The sequence below is a fragment of the Nansenia antarctica genome, assembly GCF_963989245.1.
Source record: "Nansenia antarctica genome assembly, chromosome: 14".
Taxonomy (NCBI): domain Eukaryota; kingdom Metazoa; phylum Chordata; class Actinopteri; order Argentiniformes; family Microstomatidae; genus Nansenia; species Nansenia antarctica.
Window position 1 is genome coordinate 14,350,604 of NC_137684.1, and position 23,604 is coordinate 14,374,207.

At 43.6% G+C, this 23,604-nt stretch overlaps 3 protein-coding genes across 3 annotated transcripts in view; all 3 read left to right on the plus strand.

Annotated features, from left to right (window-relative positions):
* Nucleotides 1–7,307, plus strand: part of LOC308170206 (DENN domain-containing protein 5B-like) — a gene marked incomplete at both ends in the record, with an annotated part of 32,417 nt that extends 25,110 nt beyond the window's left edge. The window contains 5 exons of the mRNA XM_080544967.1: nucleotides 2,701–2,888; nucleotides 3,124–3,206; nucleotides 4,345–4,468; nucleotides 6,277–6,451; nucleotides 7,124–7,307. Coding sequence (XP_080401093.1) covers nucleotides 2,701–2,888; nucleotides 3,124–3,206; nucleotides 4,345–4,468; nucleotides 6,277–6,451; nucleotides 7,124–7,307 — 754 coding nt within the window. The remainder of the gene's footprint in view (nucleotides 1–2,700; nucleotides 2,889–3,123; nucleotides 3,207–4,344; nucleotides 4,469–6,276; nucleotides 6,452–7,123) is intronic.
* Nucleotides 7,308–11,846: 4,539 nt separating this feature from the next.
* sinhcaf (SIN3-HDAC complex associated factor) lies at nucleotides 11,847–16,879 on the plus strand (the record flags this gene model as incomplete). The annotated part of the gene is made up of 5 exons (XM_080544608.1): nucleotides 11,847–11,974; nucleotides 12,239–12,338; nucleotides 12,749–12,872; nucleotides 13,965–14,115; nucleotides 16,510–16,879. 5 exons carry the CDS (start codon nucleotides 11,847–11,849, stop codon nucleotides 16,877–16,879), a joined length of 873 nt encoding a protein of 290 aa, XP_080400734.1.
* Nucleotides 16,880–20,571: 3,692 nt separating this feature from the next.
* kxd1 (KxDL motif containing 1) lies at nucleotides 20,572–23,424 on the plus strand (the record flags this gene model as incomplete). Its single annotated transcript, XM_080545412.1, has 4 exons — nucleotides 20,572–20,666; nucleotides 21,232–21,384; nucleotides 21,492–21,538; nucleotides 22,136–23,424. 4 exons carry the CDS (start codon nucleotides 20,572–20,574, stop codon nucleotides 22,381–22,383), a joined length of 543 nt encoding a protein of 180 aa, XP_080401538.1. The 3' UTR covers nucleotides 22,384–23,424.
* Between the last annotated feature and the right edge of the window lie 180 nt (nucleotides 23,425–23,604).

Sequence of the window (23,604 nt, forward strand, 5' to 3'; positions counted from 1 at the left end):
TGGCTTGATGATTGACTTGCTTAGTCAAATGTATTGATTGTAAGTCGCTTTGGAATAAGGCTAAATGCCAAAAATGTAAATGTAAATGTAAATGCTCTCCCTGAGCTCAACTGTCCCCCCCAGTGGTATAGTCTACGTCAGGGGTCGGCAATTAGGCAATTAGTTTGAGCCACTAGATGGCGGGCCAGAACATAATCAAAGGCTAATTTAAGTAATTGATTGTTAAAAAATGTGACACGTTCTAATGCTTTGACTTTTCTTTCGAAAAATGCACATCGCTAGTCAACTAACACAGCTTGTTTTGTGAGCCTGCTAACAATGTAAAGTAGTGTTCTAGTTAACTAGGTAGCAGTCCAATCCATTACGTTGCAGTATTAGGCTTGACTAGCAAGTTTGTGTTGTGATTCTCAACAACGTTGAAACGTAGTTTCACCCTTTTCCATAGTTTTGAATAATAAATATGTGGACTGACGATGTATCGCAGCCTAACTTATTCTAATAATTATTTAACATCGTTTTATTCTGAATTATTCCCCCCTCCTCCCAGACAAGGTCACATTATTTATTATTGGATTGGTTGTTTGCGTGCCGGGTGAAGTTAGCTAAACAGTTAACCTGCTAGCAAGAGAAACATCATGTTACTCTCCAAAGGTCTAAAGAGGAAAGTTGACGGTGGAAACAGGGCATTTAAAGAGGAATGGACAGCGAACTATACGTTCATCCTACCTGGTTTCATCAATGCAGAGCCGTTGTGAGACTCACATCTTCCGTGCTCACGATGTTCCCTTTCTATACAAGTCGTCCTTTTCGTCAATGAATGTGATAAAGACGCACGAGAGGAATCGATTGATGCATAAAAATAAAAATAAACTGCCTGCGGATTAAAGTGACGTCAATATCACCAGATATCAAGCAAATAGTGACCGATGGGAGATGCCACTTTTCACATTAAGTGAGTACCAAGCCTGTCGTTATTGTATTTAATAACCTAATTGTATTTTGTATATTTTGAATGAATGGCTCATTGTACTTATTATCCCTAATAGCGCGTTTGCTCTGTCGTTTCAGGAGCATAGGCCTACCACCACTTTGCGCCGATTTTGTTGTCAATGTTTTTCAGAAAATTAAACAGAATTTGCTTTGTTACTGTTCATATGTGTGTTGCAGTCACATACGTAAACATTACGTTTGAATGATTTAATGAGCTGATGTTATTTTTTTCAAACCACACACCGCATGTTGGCTATTTCAGCACCACGCCTTGTCCACCTACTTATGATTCACTATGAGGGGTTCAGCGTCAGTGCGCTTCGGTGCACCCCTCAACACCCCTCAACATGGATACAAGTACAATACGCATTATTCAGGTGGAGGTAGATTCTCTATTCGGACATTATAGGCGCGGTGTTGGACTGTCGGTCCGATATTGTAAAAAAAAAAAAAAGAAAAAAAAAGTGGATTCTCAAAATAATCTGCTGGGCCAAATATTATTGGTGACGGGCCAGCAATGGCCCACGGGCCGCCTATTGCCGACCCCTGGTCTACGTGATACGCAGGACTACGCCGTATACCCACTAGGAAAGGTCAAGGATTTCCGTATACCCACTTTAAAATGTACGTAACGGCATTTTGTGACAGAACTTTCACACTTTCATTCATCAAATTCACCCCGTCTGTGTTACGAAGCACTTGACTTTTGGACCATTGGGACTGACTATAGCGTCATACACCATCAACGGGGGGAAATGCGACATGAAATATGTCAAAATGCAGCACTATCATGCACAGATCAGCCTTATAACATCTCTGTCCTTCTCCCAGCACACTGACTCAGTCTACAAAAAGGCCCAGCAGCGCCTCCAGCTGCTGAGGAAGCTCAGGGCTTTTAACGTCAGCAAGGACATTTGAACCCTGGTTTACAGATCACTCATTGAATCCATTCTCACCTTCAATAACACATCCTGGTACAACTCCCTCACTGTCAAATACAAAACCAAACTCTCCCGTATAGTCAATCAGGCAAGCAGAATCATCACCTCAAACTCCCCTGTCTGAAATATACAACCAGTCATTAATCAGGAAAGCCACACCAATCACACAAGACCCCTCTCACCCCCCCCATCAATCATTTCAGCCACTTCCATCAGGCCGCTGTTACAGAATTCCACTGGCCCGGAAAAACACATTTAACAAATCATTCATCCCAACTGCAAGCACCGCCCTGGACATTTTAAAATAGAAAGCGCGTTTTACTTTTTTAAACCACAACATTTTAGCTTTTTAAACCATAACACTGTTTTTCATTATTATTTTTAAATGACTGGACTTTTTAAATAGGCACTACATTTTATAAACACTGCTATGTCTGACTGTTTTTATTGTATGTATTAATTAATGTATGTGACCTATGTGTGTTTTTAATGTGGAACTGTATTCTTGAGCTGCACAGAGAATTTCTGTCACTGTGTGACAGACAATAAAGCTATCTTGAATCTTGAATCTAATGTTAGATATATAACGTTAGACAGGGAGCGCAGATTTATTTTGATGGCGTTTCCGAAATGAACGATATGAGGCTGGGAGGGAAAAACCACAGCATAACCACTAGAAACCACTAGACTACACCACTGACTAGACTAGACTACACCACTGACTAGACTACACCACTGACTGGTCACATCTCTCTCCGCCTCCTCCCAGGTTCCCGTGCGGCCGCTGGCTGGGGAAGGGCGTGGGCGACGGCAGCCTGGAGAGGGTCCTGATTGGTCAGCTGGTGTCGTATGGAGGAGATGAGGACGGCGGGAGGTGGGCGGGGTCGCCCCCCGAGCAGGCCTCCTCCCCTCAGAGCAGCCTCTCAGTGCTGGCGTCGTTAGGGGGGCGCAGCAACAGTAAGGAAGGGGGGGGGGGGGGGGGGGGGGGGGGGGGGGGGCACCTTTCACATCCTTTGTTCCTTCTCCTGAATTCCTCATCCTTCTTCTCACCCCCATCCTTTTGCTCGACGTGAATCCCTCTCTCCTCTCCTCCTCCTTCTCCTCCTATCCCTCTCTCCTCTCCTCCTCCTCCTCCTCCTATCCCTCTCTCCTCTCCTCCTCCTCTGTCTCACACCTTCTGTCCTCCTCTCAGGACTGACCTCTGTGGAGGTGCAGGAGGACATGAGGGAAGCGGTCAATAACCTCGTCAAACACTTCCACAAACAAGAACAGGAGGTAGGTGTTTGTGTTTGTTTGATGTCTGTGTCTGTGTTGGGTTGTACCCATGTCCGTGTGTCCGTGTGTCCGTGTGTCCGGGCTAGAGTCCATCTGTTAAGTGCAGAGGAGAAGCAAAGCAGAGAGGGAAAATCTCTACAGAGGAGTGTCTGCCAGTGTTAACCTCCAGACACAGAGGTGTTGGATCAGCCGTGTGGTTTAAGATCTGTCTGGTACAATGACACAGCTGAAAATGCGTCTGGCTTCTCTTCCTGTCCTGGTCTGAACCCACATCAAAAGACTTTTGGAAAATGTAGGAATCACAGTGGCGTCTCAATGGGCCTCTAGTGACTGTAATTGTAATTACGTTTTTTTTTATTGGTGCTACTTAGAGTCCTGCTTAGGACAATGCACTTAGCCCTTCAGCTTTAATAGATGGACTCTTACGCAATACTTAATTGGAAACTGAGAAAATGGGGGAAGAAAGTACTTAAAAATGTAATTGTGCACCAGAGGAAGTACTCACTGCTTTGGGTGAAGAGTGCGTTTAATAAGACATGGAACGGATTTAAGCGATGGGAAGTCACACAGAGGAAAAGAACACTTAATAGTGGAAGAAGGTTTCTGTGTTTGAGTTTGCTGTCTTACCGCTATAGTTCAGCCCCTCTACTGTAGCACAACATGTGTACAACAATTAATTAAAAGCGTGAATAAACGAGTTAATTCGTCATTTATCGACAGAGAACTGTCCTCCATGTCCAACGTTCCGTGTCAATAGCATTCTAATTGGTTTCCTCAGTGAAATCAAGTTGTTATGGAACCTAACCCTGTACAAACATAGCACCCATTAAAGTTCCATATCAAACAGAGTTTGAACTCTGTAGAGGCCTCTCTATGGTTCTAAAGTGAATGTCATGTGTTTCATTATTCTAATGTTGACCCTGTTGTCCTGGACTGATGATTGTGTGACCCCCCTCCCCCTCTCCCCCGCCGGTGTTGTGACCCCCCTCCCCCTCTCCCTGCCTGTGTTGTGACCCCTCTCCCTGTCTCCCCCTCTCCCTGTCTCCCTGCCTCCCCCCCTCTCCTCCCCCCCCCCCTCCTCCCTGCCTCCCCCCCTCCTCCCTGCCTCCCCCCCTCCCTGCCTGTGCTCCTCTCCCAGAGGGGGAACCTGACTGCCCTGCTGTGTGGGGAGGGGGGGCTGGTGTGCTCCCTGGAACAGTTCCTCCTCCACGGGTTCAAGTCAAGTCTCTTCCAGAGGAGCGTGTTTGTGTGGGACTTTGTCGGTAAGTGTGTGTGTGTATGTGTGTGTGTGTGTGTGGGTGGGTGGGTGGGTGGGTGGGTGGGTGTGCTGAGTGGGTGTGTGCTAATACCAGGCCATCTGTCTCCACCTAGCGGCAGATTTCACCAACATCCCCAAGCCTTCTTTATTATGTCTGTGGCACAACATGGTAACGCCTCTAGTAAACCCTGTCCCCTTCAGATGACTCTTAATACCAGACAGTCAACCTATGGTTTCACCAGCTGTGTGGATTTTTTCATTTTCTCTTCTTTTTTTGAACACAATATTGTTACTACAGTAGTATATCATTTAACTCAATCTCTTATCAAATTTTAGCTTTTCAAAAAATGACGGTTGAGAGAGGACGCTGGCGTTGCTTGTTCGCCGCTTCTCCGCCCGAAATCTAGGTGTAGCCTAATTGCAGTATACAGAGTAGATTGTCCTACAAAGACACTTAGACTTAGATTAGTAATCTAAAAATGAATTAGACCCCTATACTTTATTTTACTTATCTTTTGTTTCTTTTTATTATTACTACCCAATCTTTTCAGTTTGTAAAGCGTCTTTGAGTGTCTAGAAAAGCTATATAAGTCTTATGTATTATTATTATTATTATTATTTTAATTTCAAATATAGAATATAGACTAGACTAGACCTCTAGGTCAGATGGTGTCCCTCCCTTAGGCAAACCCTGTTCCGCTGACCCAGTGGCAGGGTTCCCGCGCCGGTCTTAAAAAGCCTAACCCAGCAACCCGATTTATAATGTAAGGGACCTTTTTAAATTAGGTCTAAGAAATGAGGTGGTAGGTCTTAAAAACGAGATTAGCTTGTCCTGCAAGGAAACGTTTGTGCACTTTGTTCTCTTCACGTTGAAGTGACTTTCTACAGTTAACTGTTAATGTTAATACATTTACCTTTGAGTAATTATGGGACTTATTTATTATATATTAATTATCCTTCAGACTTTTTTGTCTCTATGGCAGTGAAATCCCTAATTTCATCACCTCGAGGATGACAGAAAGCTATCATATGGTGTCGTGAAAAGGTCTAAAATTATATTCAAAGAGGTCTAAAAAAGGTATCTAAAAAGGTCTTAAATCTGACTTGTTGAAACTTGTAAGAACCCTGCAGTGGTCACCAGTGTTCAGAGCCACAGTGTGAGCAGATGTTCCTTCATCTGACTCATCAAATCAGCTCCTGATTAGCAGTAATACTGTATTCCTCCACATACTCTTACACGTAAACAATGGCTGCTGTCTTTCCTGGACATACTATACATGGAACAATCTATAGCCAGAATACATGGAGCTAAAGAAAAGACAATTCAAACATGGACCTCTGCAATACATAAGATAAAAGAGTTGATGGAGTGACTGTGTTTGTAGGCTGTGTTGTATGTGAATGTAACCTGTAATTGTTGTATTATTATGATTTTATGATATACCAAATATAGTGTAATGAAGAACTATGGGGGGGGGGGGGGGGGGGGTGGTGGAAGGGATGTTATCGCCAAGGGGGGGGGGGGGGGGGGGGGGGGTTACTCATGTGTTTATAGTGGGGGGTGGAAAAATAAAACTCAGGACAGACACTTATTTTGTTTGGTGTAATAATGTGAGTTTTTCATGTGTACTGTTTTGCAATAAATAATTGATTTAAAAAAAAAAAAAACTGTATTCCCAGGCATCAGATGTCTCAGGGCAGGGCTGGAACGAGAGCCTGCATCTCTGTGTGTCTCCAGGACCAGGGGTGGGTGACACTCTAACCTGCTACCTGACAGACACGACTGACGCTGTCTGCTCCTCTCTTCTACAGAGAAGGCGGTGGTTTCCATGGAGACTGCTGATCAGATGGGAGACCTGCGGGGGTCGACTGCGCCCCTGGTCCTGCCGTGTGACTCGCTGTGTCACTACGTCAATGCGGTTAACGCCTCGCCACGTAACATCGGCAAGGAGGGCAAGTTCCAGCTGTTGATCTGTCTGGGAGCCAGGTGAGATGGCGGCTCTTCTTTTGACCTCATGAATATGTATATCAGTCTAATGAATATGTATATCAGTCTGCCGACAGCTTTGACTTGGGCCCTGTAGGAATAGTCTAGATGAGATGCACCCTTAACTCTCTTCAACGATTTTGAGAGGTTGGATAGTTTGAAAGCTTTCACTGAAACAAACTGAATCGTATAGCTGTCACTCATCCAATCGCTTATCGATCACTGATTACAGAGTAAAGCCTTCTTCTAATGCCTTCTAGGGACATCACTGCCTCTTGGTGGCTATGTTGTGTCAGTGAAAGTGACACACTTTACCTCCCCTGAAGCCCTGTGCCAGTGTCCTGCAGCAGGACTGGTCTCTGAGGGCCTCAGACTGACCTATTTACATCACAGTTATTTCAGGCAGGCTACTGCCTGCAGCAATTGGGTGGCCACACTGAGGGGAGCGTTGCTGGTGGAATGCCTCTTACAATGAGACTCAGTTGAGGAAATTAGGTCTGGTCTTAACTGATGATTTAGAAGTTAAGAATTGACGTTTGTGTGTTGTATGATGAAAACAGATTCAACTATTTCAGGTAGAGGTTTTCTTACAGCTCACCTTCCCCAAATCCCTCAGATTGGTTAACGTCAACAGAACCTTGATTTTGACCCTTGACCTGGTTTCATTTGCAGGGACCGGCTGCTGCCCCAGTGGCTCCCGCTGTTGGCCGAGTGCCCCCTGACAGCCAGGATGTACGAGGAGGGGGCTCTGGTCCGGGACCGCACGGCCGTCCACTCCCTCTCACGCATCCTTCACACCCTCCAGGAGTTTGCCATCACCCTGGAGAAGTCCCTAGTCAAGGGGGTGGAACTCTAACCCTACCGCCAAGGACACTGGGATAATGAAGTCTTACCCCTCCACAACCTGATAACGCACACTAGGGGTCGTGTCTCAATGGTGCGAAGTGGCTTCTGTCCCTTGTGTTGTCTCCTTCATATGCTCCAATCTGAATAGACTTGACAGGTGTAAAGCAGTATGGCAGAAGTCCATAACTGGCTTTCACTCGATCAGTTATTTCATTTCGGTGCAGATGAAGGAGAGGAGAGGAGACTAGGAGGTCACTTTAGACCATTGAGAAACAGCTCGCCTGGCCAAACTGACAACCAGTCATGAAAAGAAAGGAAGTGACTATGGGCAACTTTTGCGAGGTTCAGGAAGGGACCCTGACCTCACTAACGGGCCGCTGGCAACGTGTGAAAGATGAAAACAGCAGGCCGACCGCCATGATCTCTGATGTACATGTCATATATCCACTGGAGGAAATATTGTTTGTTTTCTTATGCTTGTTTACACTGTGATATTCGGTCTCCTGTGGGAGATGAGGAGGCAAAGTTATTCCCTCCCAGTTGATGTTTCAGCTTGTTGAGCCCCCGACCACAACCCCCCTCGTCCTGTTGCTGTTAACGCTTGCACTTGGAATATACAGTAAACTCCCACATGCATGGCCTCTCTGTTCCTCTCAGTGGTGTGATAGAGCAACACCTCTCCAGCCCAGTCATGTGTTCTATGAGCGCTGTGAGTGGACGACTCTGGGAAGTAACGGAGATTAAGGAGAGTTACTTACTTACTACCTTTTAAGAGAATATAATTGAACGGATTGCAGTACATTTCTGTCCTTACATGTTCCATTCAGCTGGCGCCTGGTCATATTTACCCTTTAAGGCTGTGGCATAATGTTTGTTTGATGTCTTACGTGTATATCATATTGTTTGAGTCACCTTTCCTAGTATTACATTGTTGTTTTGTTTTCCTGACAAAATACTGTTTATGTGAAATCCTAAAAATGGACTTGTGTCAAATCTGATTTTGTTTTTGTTATTCAGCTTCAGTGTTAAAATGTTACCTAAGACCTTTTCTCTGTAAATGTTTATTTTAATTATGTCTTTGTCAATGTTCTGTCCCATCAGTCAAGCAGTATTGCAATTTACAGACTTATGTTTTTATTTATTCAAAACAAGATATGTTTTCAAACTACCAGTGTAAAACATTTAACATATTCAGCTGTCGTTGACATAATTGTGTGATTTAAATGTTATGTTGTTTCTTGAAGTTACATTTGCTAGGTGAGACATTGTATAACCTACAGGGTCTTGTTGAGAAACAAGCTTGATATTATATTGATATTGTATTTTTGTTTTTTTGTTTAAACAACTAGATGGTTGAAAATGCTGTCTCGCGCACTGTCCCGCAAGCACTATCCTCACTGTCAAACCTATACGGTCTCTTATCTCAATTAGGATGAGCAATAATGTTGTTTCCCATATTAATGAATTGTGTTGTTAAAGATTAAAGTATATGTTGAAAGTGCAAACTGACGTTTCGTTTTATGTGGTGCGCAATTGTTGCATTTGATTTAAAGGAGTGGGCTAGTTTGGATAAAGTAATTTATTTTTGCGCATAGGCATTGACCGTGAGATGATTACTTAATCTAATCGAAAAATAGCAAATTACACAGGTAGGTGGCCAACCAATATTCTAGACTAAGTGTAGGCCTGTCGAAGTACGTTTTGTCACGGATTTGTCACATTTGTTTACCATAGCGTCTACTCAAGCGAAGTCATTTAACAATGCGACTCTCTCTCGCTGTGTCGCCCAGACGAGCCATCTGTCGGTCCATAGTAAAGTGATTTTAGGCTCCGCCTCTTTGCTTACATTCTCCAATGTGCCATAGCAACCAGAGCCGAGCCCCCCGTTCCCGCGCATATTCCCATCCTTATATGGCCAGCAGAGTGCAGACGCACTGAGACGTCATCAGTCGTTTATGTAAAACAGTTTGATTGAAGAAAATCTGAAAATGGAGGCGTGAATGACGCGCATGCGCACTGTGTTCACAACTCTCCAGTCCCATACACAGCGACCGAGACATCAACAAGAGACGCGGGGTTGTGATACTGCTGGCTTTGGCTTTGGAGGATTGTTACATTGTAACGACGCGTTTCCGAGGCTATTAGGCGACTTTGTATCAACTACTACATACTTGCAAAAGGTAAGAATTTGCTTTGCAATCGTTGAAGTCTTCTGAAAAAAATCCAAGCTTTTTGGTGTCTCTGTTTTCGACTGTAATTCTACACAAGCTCCGAGTCGTGGTTGCTTGGGAAGGTGAACAATTAACAACACATTTCTCAGCCAGATAAACAGCGATATCTGGTTACAGTATATACCTACATTTTTAGTTTTTTTTGTACTGCTCATTATGATAAAATACATTTGTTACTTTGACTAATAATTTAAGAAGAATTTAATAACCTAATAGCGTTATTTTGTATGACTTCTGCCAGGTGAAAGTCTTCTAAATGAAGGAGACCATTCGCATCCTACCAATATAGAAACTTATATAATCGGCGTGATTCGGTTTGTGAAATTAAAAGCCTTTACGCGTGTATTGCACGTATTGGTGCAATTTGGTGTTTATTTTTCCTTTCATTGTCAGTGTTCTAGGCTGCTCGATACATCGGTGTAGTTGTCATTGTCAGGTCCACTAAAGCCCACTTCCTTGTCCTGAAATGAGCCTACTGATGGAGGAGAAACACTGGCCAACTTGGACCCCTCTCACGCCCACCCGTGCCGGAGTGCGCTCTCAAACACGCGGCTGGCGATCGCTTCGTCAACACGAGATTTATCAGATTTATCACCCCAAAAACACACACGATAGAAAGATCAAACGGGAAGTCTCATTCGGTGAAGAAGTGTTGTTTAAAACTGGAACTTTGAACTTCGTGCGCAATGGTGTTGAGAGGTGGACTGTCTGTGATGCGAAGCGGCGCAACTGAATAGGCTGAACACAGAATAAAGATGCCATCACACGGTTATTCGAAGACAACTTTGGGTTAATGTGAAGGGGGGTTGTGTGTTTGTTCGAGAAAGGTTCGGTTAACGCGGTTGTGTCATCAACCAGATCGAGTTCACGGACAGGCAGCTGGACGACGGCGGATCTGAGCGGCCGAATAAAATGGGTGCGCAGGGGGAGGCAGCGTGTGCCATGCTGTCTGTCTGGCGACGCGAAAGTGGGCGGTGTACGTATCGATTTACAGTAGGCTAGGCTCTTCTAGAGGGAAAGGGTCGTTTTCGTTTCACCATTAGATAACTCTTCTTTTTCAAATATATTTATAATAATTTTTTTATTGTTATTATCTCAACGGATTACTTTCAACGACGTCAGTCGGTTTTCAAACTTTACATTTCGGAAATGATTCGCGCAACATCGCATCACACATCAGCTCGATTCCTGCCATCATCCTCCCCCCTCCCTCCCTTGACTCCCTCCCTCACTCCCCTCGCCTTTGAAGTATGTTGCCATGTTGAGTGACGTCACGTAGCCGACTGTTATGGAGGACCAAGTCTGTCAAAATTAACAATAAATATATAAATATAGAAATGTATTTCGTTATACTGTGTGTATTCATTCATTTATTTGTTCATACATTCATTTATGTGTCTATATATTTATTGTTAATTTTGACAGACTTGGTCCTCCAACTGTACTGGTTGTGCCCCTGCACTGTCAAGAGACCGGCGGTACTGCTGCTTAAATCGCAAAACAAGTAGGCCTATCCAGGGGGGCGCGGCTCAGCCTATCCAGGGGGGCGCGGCTCGGCCTATCCAGGGGGGCGCGGCACACGGTTTTGCCGCAATATTGTGAATGTCTCCGCTACCGCAGCCGACATGTGGTATTCTGGTTTCACTGAACGCAATTCACCTGTAATAATCAGCGTTTCCTCTGAATTTCCCCTCTGTCATTATTAGGCCTAATCACCACATTGCCTATTTTACAAAGGTCCCTTATAAATCAGAAAGGGTTGACAGGGGTTGTCACAGGCTGCGTTAGGCCTCGTGTTTTATTAACAGCGTTTTTGCCATATCACTGCGGGGGCTTTGCCAATCTCATAATCAGGAGTACAGGAGCGCGTCTGACGTGCAGACTGCTGACCTAGTTCACTGCATTTGGGTCAGGGCAAGATGCTCACTTTCATCTGCGGGTTATTATTGCTTGAGGCGTCCCCATAGGTTGTTGCATGTCAATCGATGGTGAAATTAATATAAATAATAATTATTATTTAAATGGTAAAATGTTTTGCTGTAGATTTTTTTTTTACTTGAATACCCCTGCGAATAGTCAAAACCAAAATGTTTAGGGCTATAAGCGTCCTTGGGTTGTTTGAAAGGCGCTATAGAAATTAAAGTTATCCTTATTATTATTTAAATGCGCCCATAGATGACCAACCTGGCCTGATGGTATAGCCTTTGCTACTTTATAGGCTCTATGGTGATTCACATGTGATTTTAAATGTCATTATGGCAAATTGTCACAGTCTTGATGTTATGTTTTGTTTTTTGTTTGTTTGTTTTGCTGTAAAGATGTTTGGCTTTCACAAGCCGAAGATGTACCGGAGTTTAGACGGCTGTTGCATCTGCCGCGCCAAGTCCTCCAGCTCGCGCTTCACCGACAGCAAGCGGTACGAGAAGGACTTCACCTGCTGCTTCGGGTAAGAGACCCCTCTGGTCCTTTAGGGATCATTCATTACTGTTAGTTTGATATGGAACACACACACACACACACACACACACACACACACGCACACACACACACGCACACACACACACACCCACACACACCCATACACACACACACACACACACACACACACACACACACACATAAATTAATGAATGAGCATAGTTCACTAGGCTACACAATATATTTCTGTGCTTTAACGTGTGTCTACATGTCTCCTCTTCCTGTCCTGTAGACTGTGTGAAACGCGCTGCGGGGACATTTGTAATGCTTGTGTTCTTCTGGTGAAACGATGGAAGAAACTCCCAGTGGGATCTAAGAAGAACTGGAACCATGTAAGCAAAACCTTCCCCTAAATCTCTACCATATCATCCACAGCCTGTAAGAAAAGTGTAGGGAATAATACTAAATAATAGCTAATACTGCTTTAGGCTACAGTAAATGGAAATGAATATGTTGGCTAATTTGGATTTTTTTATTGTGCCATCGTTTTATTAGAGCTTGCACCCTCCAGATAAATGGCCTACTTTACATGTAAATAAATATACAAGATTATATTATTTCAGGTCTTTCAGCTGTAGTACTTACCATAATGACAGAAATTCAGGCAACTGCTAGTGTAGTAGTAATTGCCATAATAAATAATTTGTTTCGTATAAAATTAAATTTAAAAATCCATTTGGTTATGATATGATTGTATAACCCATTTCTTCCCCTCTCCTCTCCACCACTCCATCCTGGGCAGGTGGTAGATGCAAGGGGAGGCCCGAGCCTAAAGATTTCTTCCAGGCCAAAGAAGATGAAGTCCCTCTCCAAGAGAGCCAAGCCGAGCCAGATCAGCCAACTGCAGAAAGAGCTGAAGAGAAACAGTGAGTCCTGCACCCTGTATTCTATTGTTTACCTCTTCAGAAGATATACGCACAGAAAGACACATTCCACCGTTCTGATCTCTGCCTGGAGGGAGAAGGTTGTATCAGATTAAAGCCTGGTACACACATAAAGATAATCTGGCCGATTTTGGCCCGATTTCCCCCCTTCCGACCAAGGACGGCAAACGCCCGATTGTCGGATGGCTCTAAATATTATCCTACAAGATTATCCTGTGGTGTGAGGTGTGTTAAGAGTCAATTTCTCCCGACAATCTGCTCGGAAATTGGTCGGGGCTGACGATCGTAAATATTAAACGTGTTCAATATTTACGATCAAAAGTCCTCTTGTGTGTGGGCAACTCCCATGTCCGATTGTGACGTGGAATGGAATGTAGCCAATCAAGAAGCGAGCTGACTGACGCGTCTTCTTCTTTTCGTTCTTCTGCGCTTGATTTGCCCTGTCGCACATGGCTGCCTCGTACAGGTCAGTCAGGGTACTACTACCCTGATCACGTGAGATTTCTGGCTTGGGGGACGAGACTCTAGTCTAGACTGTCGTAACGACAGATCTTTATGTATGTGGTGTGCTGTATTGGGAATATCGGAGCACACCACACACAATACGATCAACACTGTTCAATCCATGATTTTTTTATCTTCATGTGTAGGGTCTCTCTCAGATAAAAAAATCTGTTAAGATTGAGAAAATCTTTGTGTGTCCCAGGCTTTAGTTGCAACTTCAGTAGACTCCATGCTCCTACTCCTACACTTTGTGTAGATTTTAAATGAGTTGGATAGGTGTAAGAAATACGTATTCATATACAGAAACGACTGTGGTTGATTTGGAACTGGGCAAACATTCTCCTCATCCGAGTGTCCATGGGACGGAAACGCTTCCTGAGGATGTGTTGCAAATCGTGAGCTTAGAATGATAAGGTTCTATCTCCGTTTAGGGTCGACCAAAAATTGAGATAGAACCCTATAATTCTAACGTCACGAAATGTTGCCCGACAATTGAGTATCTTTGGAATAGCTGTGTTCTTACTGTGTTCTTACTGTGTTCTTACTGTGTTCTTCCTGTCCCCCCTCCAGACTCAGACGCCCACAGCACCACGTCCAGCGCCTCACCGGCCCAGTCCCCCAGCTACAGCAACCCTTCAGACGAGGGCTCAGACTCAGAGCTCACCCCGGGGTCCAGCCGCTCCCCGGTCTTCTCCTTCCTGGACCTCACCTACTGGAAGAGGTAAGCCTGTAGTCAGTACTCAAGTTGTAAAAGGAAATCAGGGGGGATGGTGGATTTTATCATATGGGGACAATTTTAGCATCCCCACAGCGTCAGTGACTTCAGGGTCAGTGACTTCAGGGTCAGTGACTTCAGGGTCAGTGACTTGGTAAAAATGTCATTGCATGTGTCCCCTTGCCCACAGTATTTTACTCAATATGCCCAAAACTAAATGTTGAAATAGCAGTAATACCACGTTCATTGATAAAATGACATAAGGGATGGAAAGGGGGATGGCAGTTTTAGAAGGGGGGTGATTTTGACTGTTTTTATTTCAGGGGGGGATGCCATCCCCCCTCAACTGGAGTGCTGCCTATTCGGTTGTTAAGTCGCGACGTGTTTCCGGGTCCAAAGTTGGCTGAGGCGCTGTCTTCGAAATGCCGCAATAATAATAATAAATTATATTTATATAGCGCTTTTCCGAGGCTCAAATACCCTGACAATATGGGGAAAACGGGAAAGTGCTGTGTCCCTTGTTGTATGAATAGATCCGAGTCTAAAAAACGATTGAACTGTCATTCTACCGCTGTAGTACACTGGTATTCTGGTGCGGAGAATTTCTGGTTTGGACCCGGAAATTGCAAAACGTCACGTTTGACATCAGACTTAACAACCGGATGGTCCCATTACAGTCAGTCTTGAAAGACAACACTCATGTCCTATCCTGTACAGAGCCATACATGCATGTCTGAATACTCTCTATCAGTGTTTAGTTCACCAGGGTAAGTTGATATGGATGCTTAGCTGTCTTCCTCCATATATACATTTGTTTTATGATGATGATGATGATGATGATGATGATGATGATGATGATGATGATGATGATAATGATAAACAGGAAGAGGATCTCCACCGTGTGTCACTGAGTGACTGTTGCCTCCTCACTCCTTGTTTGTTGACATCTATGACACGGTCTGGTCCGTTTGGGCCGCAAGTCGTCAACCAATCAAAATGTCCTGACTTTAATTTGGAAACACGGAAATACGTTCAACATTGTTGAAAATCACAACACAAAAAACTAAAATACTGCAATGCAATGGAATGGGTGAGTAATCCCCACAGCTACCTAGTTAACTAGAACACTACTTTACATTGTTAGCAGGCTCACAACACAAGCTGTGTTAGTTGACTAGCGATGTGTGTCATTGATTTTCAACAACGGCGAAATCTATTCACATTTATCGAAAGAAAAGTCTGAACATTAAATCGGATGCCGACTTGCGGACCAATTGACCAGACTGAGTCACATTTCATCTTCTGCCTGTAGGACATCTTGAATACATTATGAGGCATGTGTGAGTGTGGTCACGCTTTCACAGTTTCAAATGATTCCCAGCTTCACACTGTAGTGAGCTACATTAAAAGTCTAACTCTCATGTACGGTTAGACTCTCTTGCGTGCGTGAGTGCACGCGTGCGCATGGTGAGCTTGTGACTCTCCGACCAAAACAGTCTGTCTGTAATCTCCTGCCTGGAAGCTTCCTGGCTAATGTTCACCAGATGCCCAGGCTTACCACCACTTTGGCATTCTGATAAAAGAAGGAAGAGGGAGAGACAAACGGAAGGGAAGTTGGGCTGTTGAAGGAGCCTAGCTACTAGAACAATCACTTCTCTTTTTATAGCATTATGAAGCAACGCAGTAACTGCCATTAGCATGACATACATTTTATCAGCTCTCGATTATCTAACAGGGAAAATGGCAATAAGTCATTTGTTGACATGAGCCAATTTAAAGAGTGCATGGCATCATGAAATCTGAAGACTACCAAAGAATTTTGGGGCGCAATGTAGGGCCCAGGGTCAGAAAGCTGGGTCTCCGTCAGAGGTCATGGGTCATCCAGCAGGACAATGACCCAAAGCATACTCAAAAAATAAACAGAAATGGTTTAAGACAAAGTGCTGGAGAGTTCTGAAGTGGCCAGCAATAGGTCCAGATCTAAATCCCATAGAACACCTGTGGAGCTCAAAACAGCCTTCAGAGAAGGCATACTTCAAATGTGAGCGACCTGGAGCAGTTAGCAAAAGAAGAGGTGTAAGAAACTCACTTATGGTTACAGGAAGCAATTGATTTCAGTAATTTTTTCCAAAGGGTGTGCTACCAAATATGAAGTTGTCAATCATGTTGTCCAGGCCATTTTTAGAGTTCTATGTGAATGATATCAGATTTTTCCTCAGCTTTTTTGTGTTGTTCCAATGCAAATGAAAGAAATAAACATGTGAACACCAAAGCATCTATAATTGCCAACATTTCCTGGGAGAAGTGGTGCATTATCTTACAGAAGTTCAGGGGTGCCAATATTCTTGTCCATGACTGTATAGTCATGATATATGATGTATGTTGTCTTTCCGTCTTCAGGCAGCGAGTGTGCTGTGGGATCATCTACAAGGGCCGCTTTGGGGAGGTGCTCATCGACCCCCACCTCTTTAAACCCTGCTGCCGCAAGAAACAGAAACAACAGGAGCACCGACAGCAGCAGGAGGAAGAGGAAGAGGGGTACGAAGAAGAGGAGGAGGAGGAAGAGGTGGAAGTGGGGGAGGAGGGGCAAGGTGAGAAGATAGGGGAGGACATACAAGAAGAGGAGGTGAATGAGGAAGAAGGCCAGGGGGAAGAGGAGGAGAAAAACCCAAACAGACAGGAAAACACAGAGATCCCTCAGCTACAGGTCACCATGACAGCACCTCAGGCCAAAGAGGAGGAGGAGGAGGCTGAGGAGGAAGAGTGGTGAAACTACACCCCCCAGAGTGCACCTTGTTATCAAGCACTTAGAAAAAGAAGTTACCTCAGATTGCCTTCAGTCAAAGAGCAGCTGAAACCCATTTGATTTGACGGTTTGTTTGTTTGTTTGTGTTTATCTGGTAACTTATGGACTGAGCAATACGGACTCCTAACATGTTTCTACTTCAACTGGTGTTGTACTTAGTGTTTCTCTTTATGTTTGAACACCCCTCAGGGTGTTTTTTTCCCCTCGATATGAAATGCTGGAGCTCATGACCTGGAGACGTTAACGGTTTAGAGCGTTAGAGTTTAGAATTTCTGTTGTACTTATTCACAGCCACCCAGAGCATATATTTATCTCTACTTTATCGTATTGGCCGCCGGTATATATTTCTATATGGGTCTCAGCCGAACAAGGCCTATTCACTGCACCAACAGCAAATACACCAGCCTTACTTTTGTGTGACAAGCAGTGCTAGTGTTTTGTCTTTGTTGGTGGTTAGGGATGATAATAAGGATGATAAGGGATGATAAGGGCAGTTAGTATGGATAGTTCATGAGTTTAATCATGTTCAATATGTGTTAAGATATGAAATTGGGGCCTTAGGCGTTGAAAATTAAGAGAAGCTACACAGTGTATTTTGCATGAATGCCGAAGAGCCCACTTATTCAAAACACCCAATCATCAGATGCATGAGTCTAAGATATTGCATGGCCTTAAAGGAAAACACATTTTCGTAAAATCATACTTTCATTGTCCAGAACTAATGAACTGATACTCAAAGGTATTTTTTCTATATAAAAGAAAAACAAAAAAAACATTCTCAACATAATACATACGCAAACCATACTAATCAGTGCACTATTCTTCCATGGCCCTTTCCTCTGTAAGGGCGTGATTACTTCTTTCTACTACTGTTTCACTTTCTATATTCTCTTTCATACATTGTGGATTTCCTGAACCCAGATAACAACATACACCTACATTGCAATCAGTGTCTTCTCTTCTAATGAATACAGAAATCTGCAGAGAAATCTTCGTTACATGAAAAAACCCCATTGCGATTAACTTGTGTCTGGAGAATGTTTTATGCGTTTTTTGTTTTACTTTCATTTTGTTTTTATTGTTATTGGTTTGTTTTTAATTCTCATTGCGTCTGTATAAATTCAACAGACATTCCCTTCACCATAGCAAGTGCTACAATCACTTCAGATACCACCCGTAGTTAATGAAGGACTTTATTGACCATGTGAGGTATCATGTCATTGCCTCTTTTATAAGCTGAACAAAGGTGTTGTACTACAATATCAAACAAAAGCCAAAGCACACTTAAATTAATCTAATTTCACATGCAATACAGGTTATTATGGGCTATTTGTCCCGTGTAATGTCTGTATTATTTTTGTAGGACACTAACATGGAATCTGTTTTGTTTGATCCATAGTGTAAGAGGGGTTGTGTGTGTGTGTGCGTGTATATGTACATATTTAAATGAGGGGGGAGGGGGGGGTTGGCTGCAGTTGTGGTTCATTTTCTCTGTTATTTATTTCATATTTATTTGTATTACAGCGTTTTCCCTGTCTGACTGTATTAATATGCTGGTTTCTTACTAAGTAATAATTTTAAGACTTTACAGTTTTTGTATTTCAGTGATGCGATTAGATCTAATGTAGTTCTAAGCAGTGGTTGGCCTTAAATTCACAATTGACAATATTTGTGAAATATTGGCAACAACAATACTCTTTATTTTCTACTCCAGTTGTGTTTTGTGGTAACTTATTCTGTATTATACAAACATCCTAAATAAGGATTCAGTGATTTGACAGCTAAATACTTTCCTCTCTCTTTAATAATTTTAATAATTAAATAATTTTTAATAAAATAAAATCTCTTTACCTTGTCATGTAACATCCAAATGGAATATAATTTTGTATAGAATAACTTGTCTCTTAGTTTTAGTGATACATGCATGTATTGTAGCTATGCACTTGCATTTACAAAATTAGATAGACAAAGCAACTTTTGTATTTTTTTACACTATGTACTTTTTTTCTTTTGTTTTTTTTACTAGTCCTTCAATAAAAGTACTTTTGTGAGTCTCAATGTGTATTTGCTGTGGTTTTCAATTGTAGCCTACTGTTCTTTTTTGGGATCTATGGTAGCACTGATTTCTTATCACTTATAACTGCAGTTTTGTTGAGTTCATACATATCAATGACCACAATGTATGTGTCTTTTTCTAGTGGAGTAGAGGGGAGCCTTTCTGTTGTAGAGAGTGGGCTTGGCAGGGGGGTTACCGTGGAGGTACTAACGTATTATATTATATATATAATATATTATATATATTATCTATGGTGTGAGTCCTCCCAGACCAACAAAGAGAGAAAGATGCATTAATTAAGTGTGTGTTGACACCACCGGAAATTAATGTCATCCGGTAGGTCACGTGATAAAGATTTTCACAACACGGAAGTGTAGCGTTTCCAGTGTCGCTAGTGCTACCTGCTAATCAATGGAGTAGGGATCATTGAGTGCATTTTATTTTATTTTATTTCACAGATATAACGAGTTTGGACCACGCCGTAAGTAGCTACTAAATGTTAATAATGTGTAAACTGGTAGCCGCTTTATATAGCATGCTAGCTAACAGTCACATAGCTAGAGAATAGAGAAGGTAAACACACGTTTATGTGACAGAAGGGGAGTTCTCAGTCACATCCATGATTCTCAACCGCAGATGTGTCTTATCTCTGGGTGCAATTGTGTTGCATACTTGCCCTGTCATCAAACACAGTTGGACTGGACTGGTACTTGTCCTAATTCAGGGTTAAACACACTATGACCATCCCATAACTTGAAGTACATACATAGTTTGTTGTGCATGTATTCACTGTCAAATGAATTCATTCAGGATTGAGCAGTGGTCTGTAAATAATTGTATTTTCGATCGCGCCTGGTACCAGAGCCATACAGGTATTCAGCCTGGTACCAGAGCCATACATGTGGTATACAGCCTGGTACCAGAGCCATACAGGCATACAGCCTGGTACCAGAGCCATACAGGTGGTATACAGCCTGGTACCAGAGCCATACATGTGGTATACAGCCTGGTACCAGAGCCATACATGTGGTATACAGCCTGGTACCAGAGCCATACAGGTGGTATACAGCCTGGTACCAGAGCCATACAGGTGGTATACAGTCTGGTACCAGAGCCATACATGTGGTATACAGCCTGGTACCAGAGCCATACATGTGGTCTACAGCCTGGTACCAGAGCCATACAGATATACAGCCTGGTACCAGAGCCATACAGATATACAGCCTGGTACCAGAGCCATACAGGTGGTATACAGCCTGGTACCAGAGCCATACAGGTGGTATACAGCCTGGTACCAGAGTCATGCAGTGGTATACAGCCTGGTACCAGAGCCATACAGGTGGTATACAGACTGGTACCAGAGTCATACAGGTGGTACACAGCCTGGTACCAGAGTCATGCAGGTGGTATACAGCCTGGTACCAGAGCCATACAGGTGGTATACAGTCTGGTACCAGAGCCATACAGGTGGTATACAGTCTGGTACCAGAGCCATACAGGTGGTATACAGCCTGGTACCAGAGTCATGCAGGTATACAGCCTGGTACCAGAGCCATGCAGGTATACAAGTGTCATTTCCCTCTGCAGCCTCGTCGTCACCATGGAGCCCACCGCCTCTGGTATGTTCTGTAACCGGATGCTGAGCATGGTCAACTCCGAGGACGTCAACGCCATCATCCAGGCCCAGAGGCACATGTGAGTGGCCAGACCTGCACCTCTGGAGGCCTTGTGAGGCTGCGCTGTTCAGCTCTGTCTGGACGTCTGATCCCAACCATAATGGCTAGTTTTAAAGAATTATTATTGTTTAAGTGGGGCAGTCCCACTCATATTTTTCATTTCTTTATTAGACAGATATAGTGAAGACAGACAGGAAAGCAAGGAGAAGAAGGGAGAGGGGGCATGTGCTGGATTCGAGCCCATGCCTACATGGACATATGTGTGCACTGTAGACCGCGGTGCTAGACCACTGGACCACCCCAGGCCACATAATAATGGCTAGTTTTAATACAGCTTACCTTACAGGTGTCACTGTGGTACTGTGTGGCAAACCAAATCAAACAGTACAACATTGCTCTTTTGTCTTATGCAGCAAACTCTGCATATTACACCAACATTGGACAGGCAGTATACAATTCATAGCGGTGTAGTTGTCTCTCTTTTGTTAAATGTACAGTCAATGCATTGCTGCTTGTCACTGACTTGTGTGAAACCTTGTTCTGTAGCCTGATCATATCATTCTTGTGATTGGTTCCATTTCCAGGCTGGACCGTTTTGAGAAGACCAATGAGATGCTGATAAACTTCAACGGGCTGTCCAACGTGCGGCTACAGCAGATGAACGAGCACTTCCTGCTCCACACTCGCACGCTGCTGGAGATGAAGAAAGACTTGGACAGCATTTTCAGGAGAATCAGGTGTGTGGTTCAACCTTTCCTGTCCTCCGTTCCTGCCCTCCACCTCCACCTCCACCTCCATAGAACATATGGATTGGTTTATGATTGTTTTCTATCCATTTATCCAGGACGTTGAAGGGAAAGATTGGTAAGCAGTACCCAGAGGCTTTCAGCAGTGAGTTAAGCTTTTTTTTCTAGTACACACCTCACGTCAGCCCTGACTCACACTACACTATAACATGATGTTAAAATGTTTACTGTACAATGCTTTATTCTTTATCAGGTTGTTTAGATGGTCATACGAGTAACAGACAACAAATATTTTACATCAACGAATGATTAGATTCCACATTGCAGTCCTTGTCTGTCAAGTTGGAGATCTGATCCAGGGTTCCCGCGCTGGTCTTAAAAAGCCTTAAAGTCTAAAATCCAGCAATCCGATTTATAAGGCCTAAAAAGGTCCCAAATTCCAGTTATTCGCTCTAAAAATTAGGTGCTAGGTCTTTAAAATGAGATCCTGCAAGGAAATCTGTCCGACCACATCTATCTACGCCGGAAATTAATCAAGCTGGGACCCCCCAAGCTGGGACCCCCCAAAGATATCCAAAGAGGTCTAAAAAAGGTCTTAAATTTGACTTGTTGAAACTTGTCGGAACCCTGTCTGATCTGAGATCAGCGTCCTCCTCCACATCTTAATCTGTTAAGAAGGAAAACTCTAAACTTTCCGTTTCTAGAGACAGATTCATCCTCTGACCTCTAACCTTCCCCACAGACGTCCACGAGTCGCCCGTCTTGGACGACGACGATGACGAATTCGACCCGATTCCACCCAGCGTCGCCACGACAGCCACCACGGAGCAGAGCACCGAGTCATGTGACACGAGCCCTGACATTATCTCCCCCACCGCGAGCCGGTGTTCTGAGGACCTCTCCCAGGGGCAGCCGGACACGCCCTCCTCTGACAGCCCCGACACGGCCGTGCTGCAGGACGAGGGCCCAGACTCAGTACCGGCAGAGTAATGAAGCGCTCAGGGGCGGCTGTGGCGCAGGAGGCAGAGCCGGCGTCTAATGATCACAAGGTTGGCAGATCAGCGGTTCAAGCCCCGGCTGGCCACATGTCAAAGTGTCCTTGGGCAAGACACTGAACCCCAAATTGCTCCCAGTGAGCGGGCCGGCGCCTTGCATGGCAGCTTGCCGCCATTGGTGTGTGAATGTGTGTGTGAATGGGTGAATGAGAGGCCGTTGTAAAGCGCTTTGGATAAAGGTGCTATATAAGTGCAGTCCATTTACTCCTCCTTCTGCAGGCTCTCTCACATCCCTCCAGTGTCACTGGCACTGTAACGCCCACAGACACAGTGATGTGGTGCTGTCTGGATATGGCGCTCGAAGTCCTGAACTTGAAACCAACCCTAAAGAAGATCAATATAATTTATTGGCTTTAGAGGCCATTTATGTGTTCTGCCACATATGTTTCAATTACTGATCTTGGAGAGGGGATCCCAACCCTAATTCTAGAAGAACTATAACCAAGGCGATGTAACAGGTCTACACCAGGATGGATCCTTTCTGGCTTCATGCTTATCCAGTACTTGCCACTAATGCAGAGAATACTTGAATTTGTGTGTGTGTGTGTTGTACTGAAGAACTGAGTCCTTTATTTACTGACTAGGGAGCAGGCAAGTTTGTGTTTGTATGCACTCTCTCTTTTATTGTTTTGTTTGGCTTGAAAATATGCACTCCTGTGTAGACGGTATTAGCTTTGTTGGTCATGTATAAGCTCGTTGAAGTCAGCTTTTTCCTCACACTGGTACAGCGTACCTAAATAGTGTTAGTTATTATGAGTGATACACACCAACGTTGTACACATCTATTGAAACCTCAGTAACACCACACCAAAGACATGTTTGAAAAATGACAAACGTGTGAGGTTGATCATAGAAGATTTAAATATTGTTGTCCTTGTTTCTCATTCATTTTATTTTGTTGTGATGACCTGAGCTAAACTAATGATCTATAGACGAAGTGGTAAGCGAATGCATTTTTAAATGTATATATCATGAATAGGTGTGTAATAACTTGAATGGTACATTATTTAAACTGGATTATAATAATTAAACGGTCGAAAACGATTGTATTCCCCTTTATTGAATATATACACCACTTCCAGCGTTCACCACCAGAGGGCGCTGTGGTATAATTCCGATACAAATCCGATGCTGTGAGAGAAGAAGAGGGTCAGAG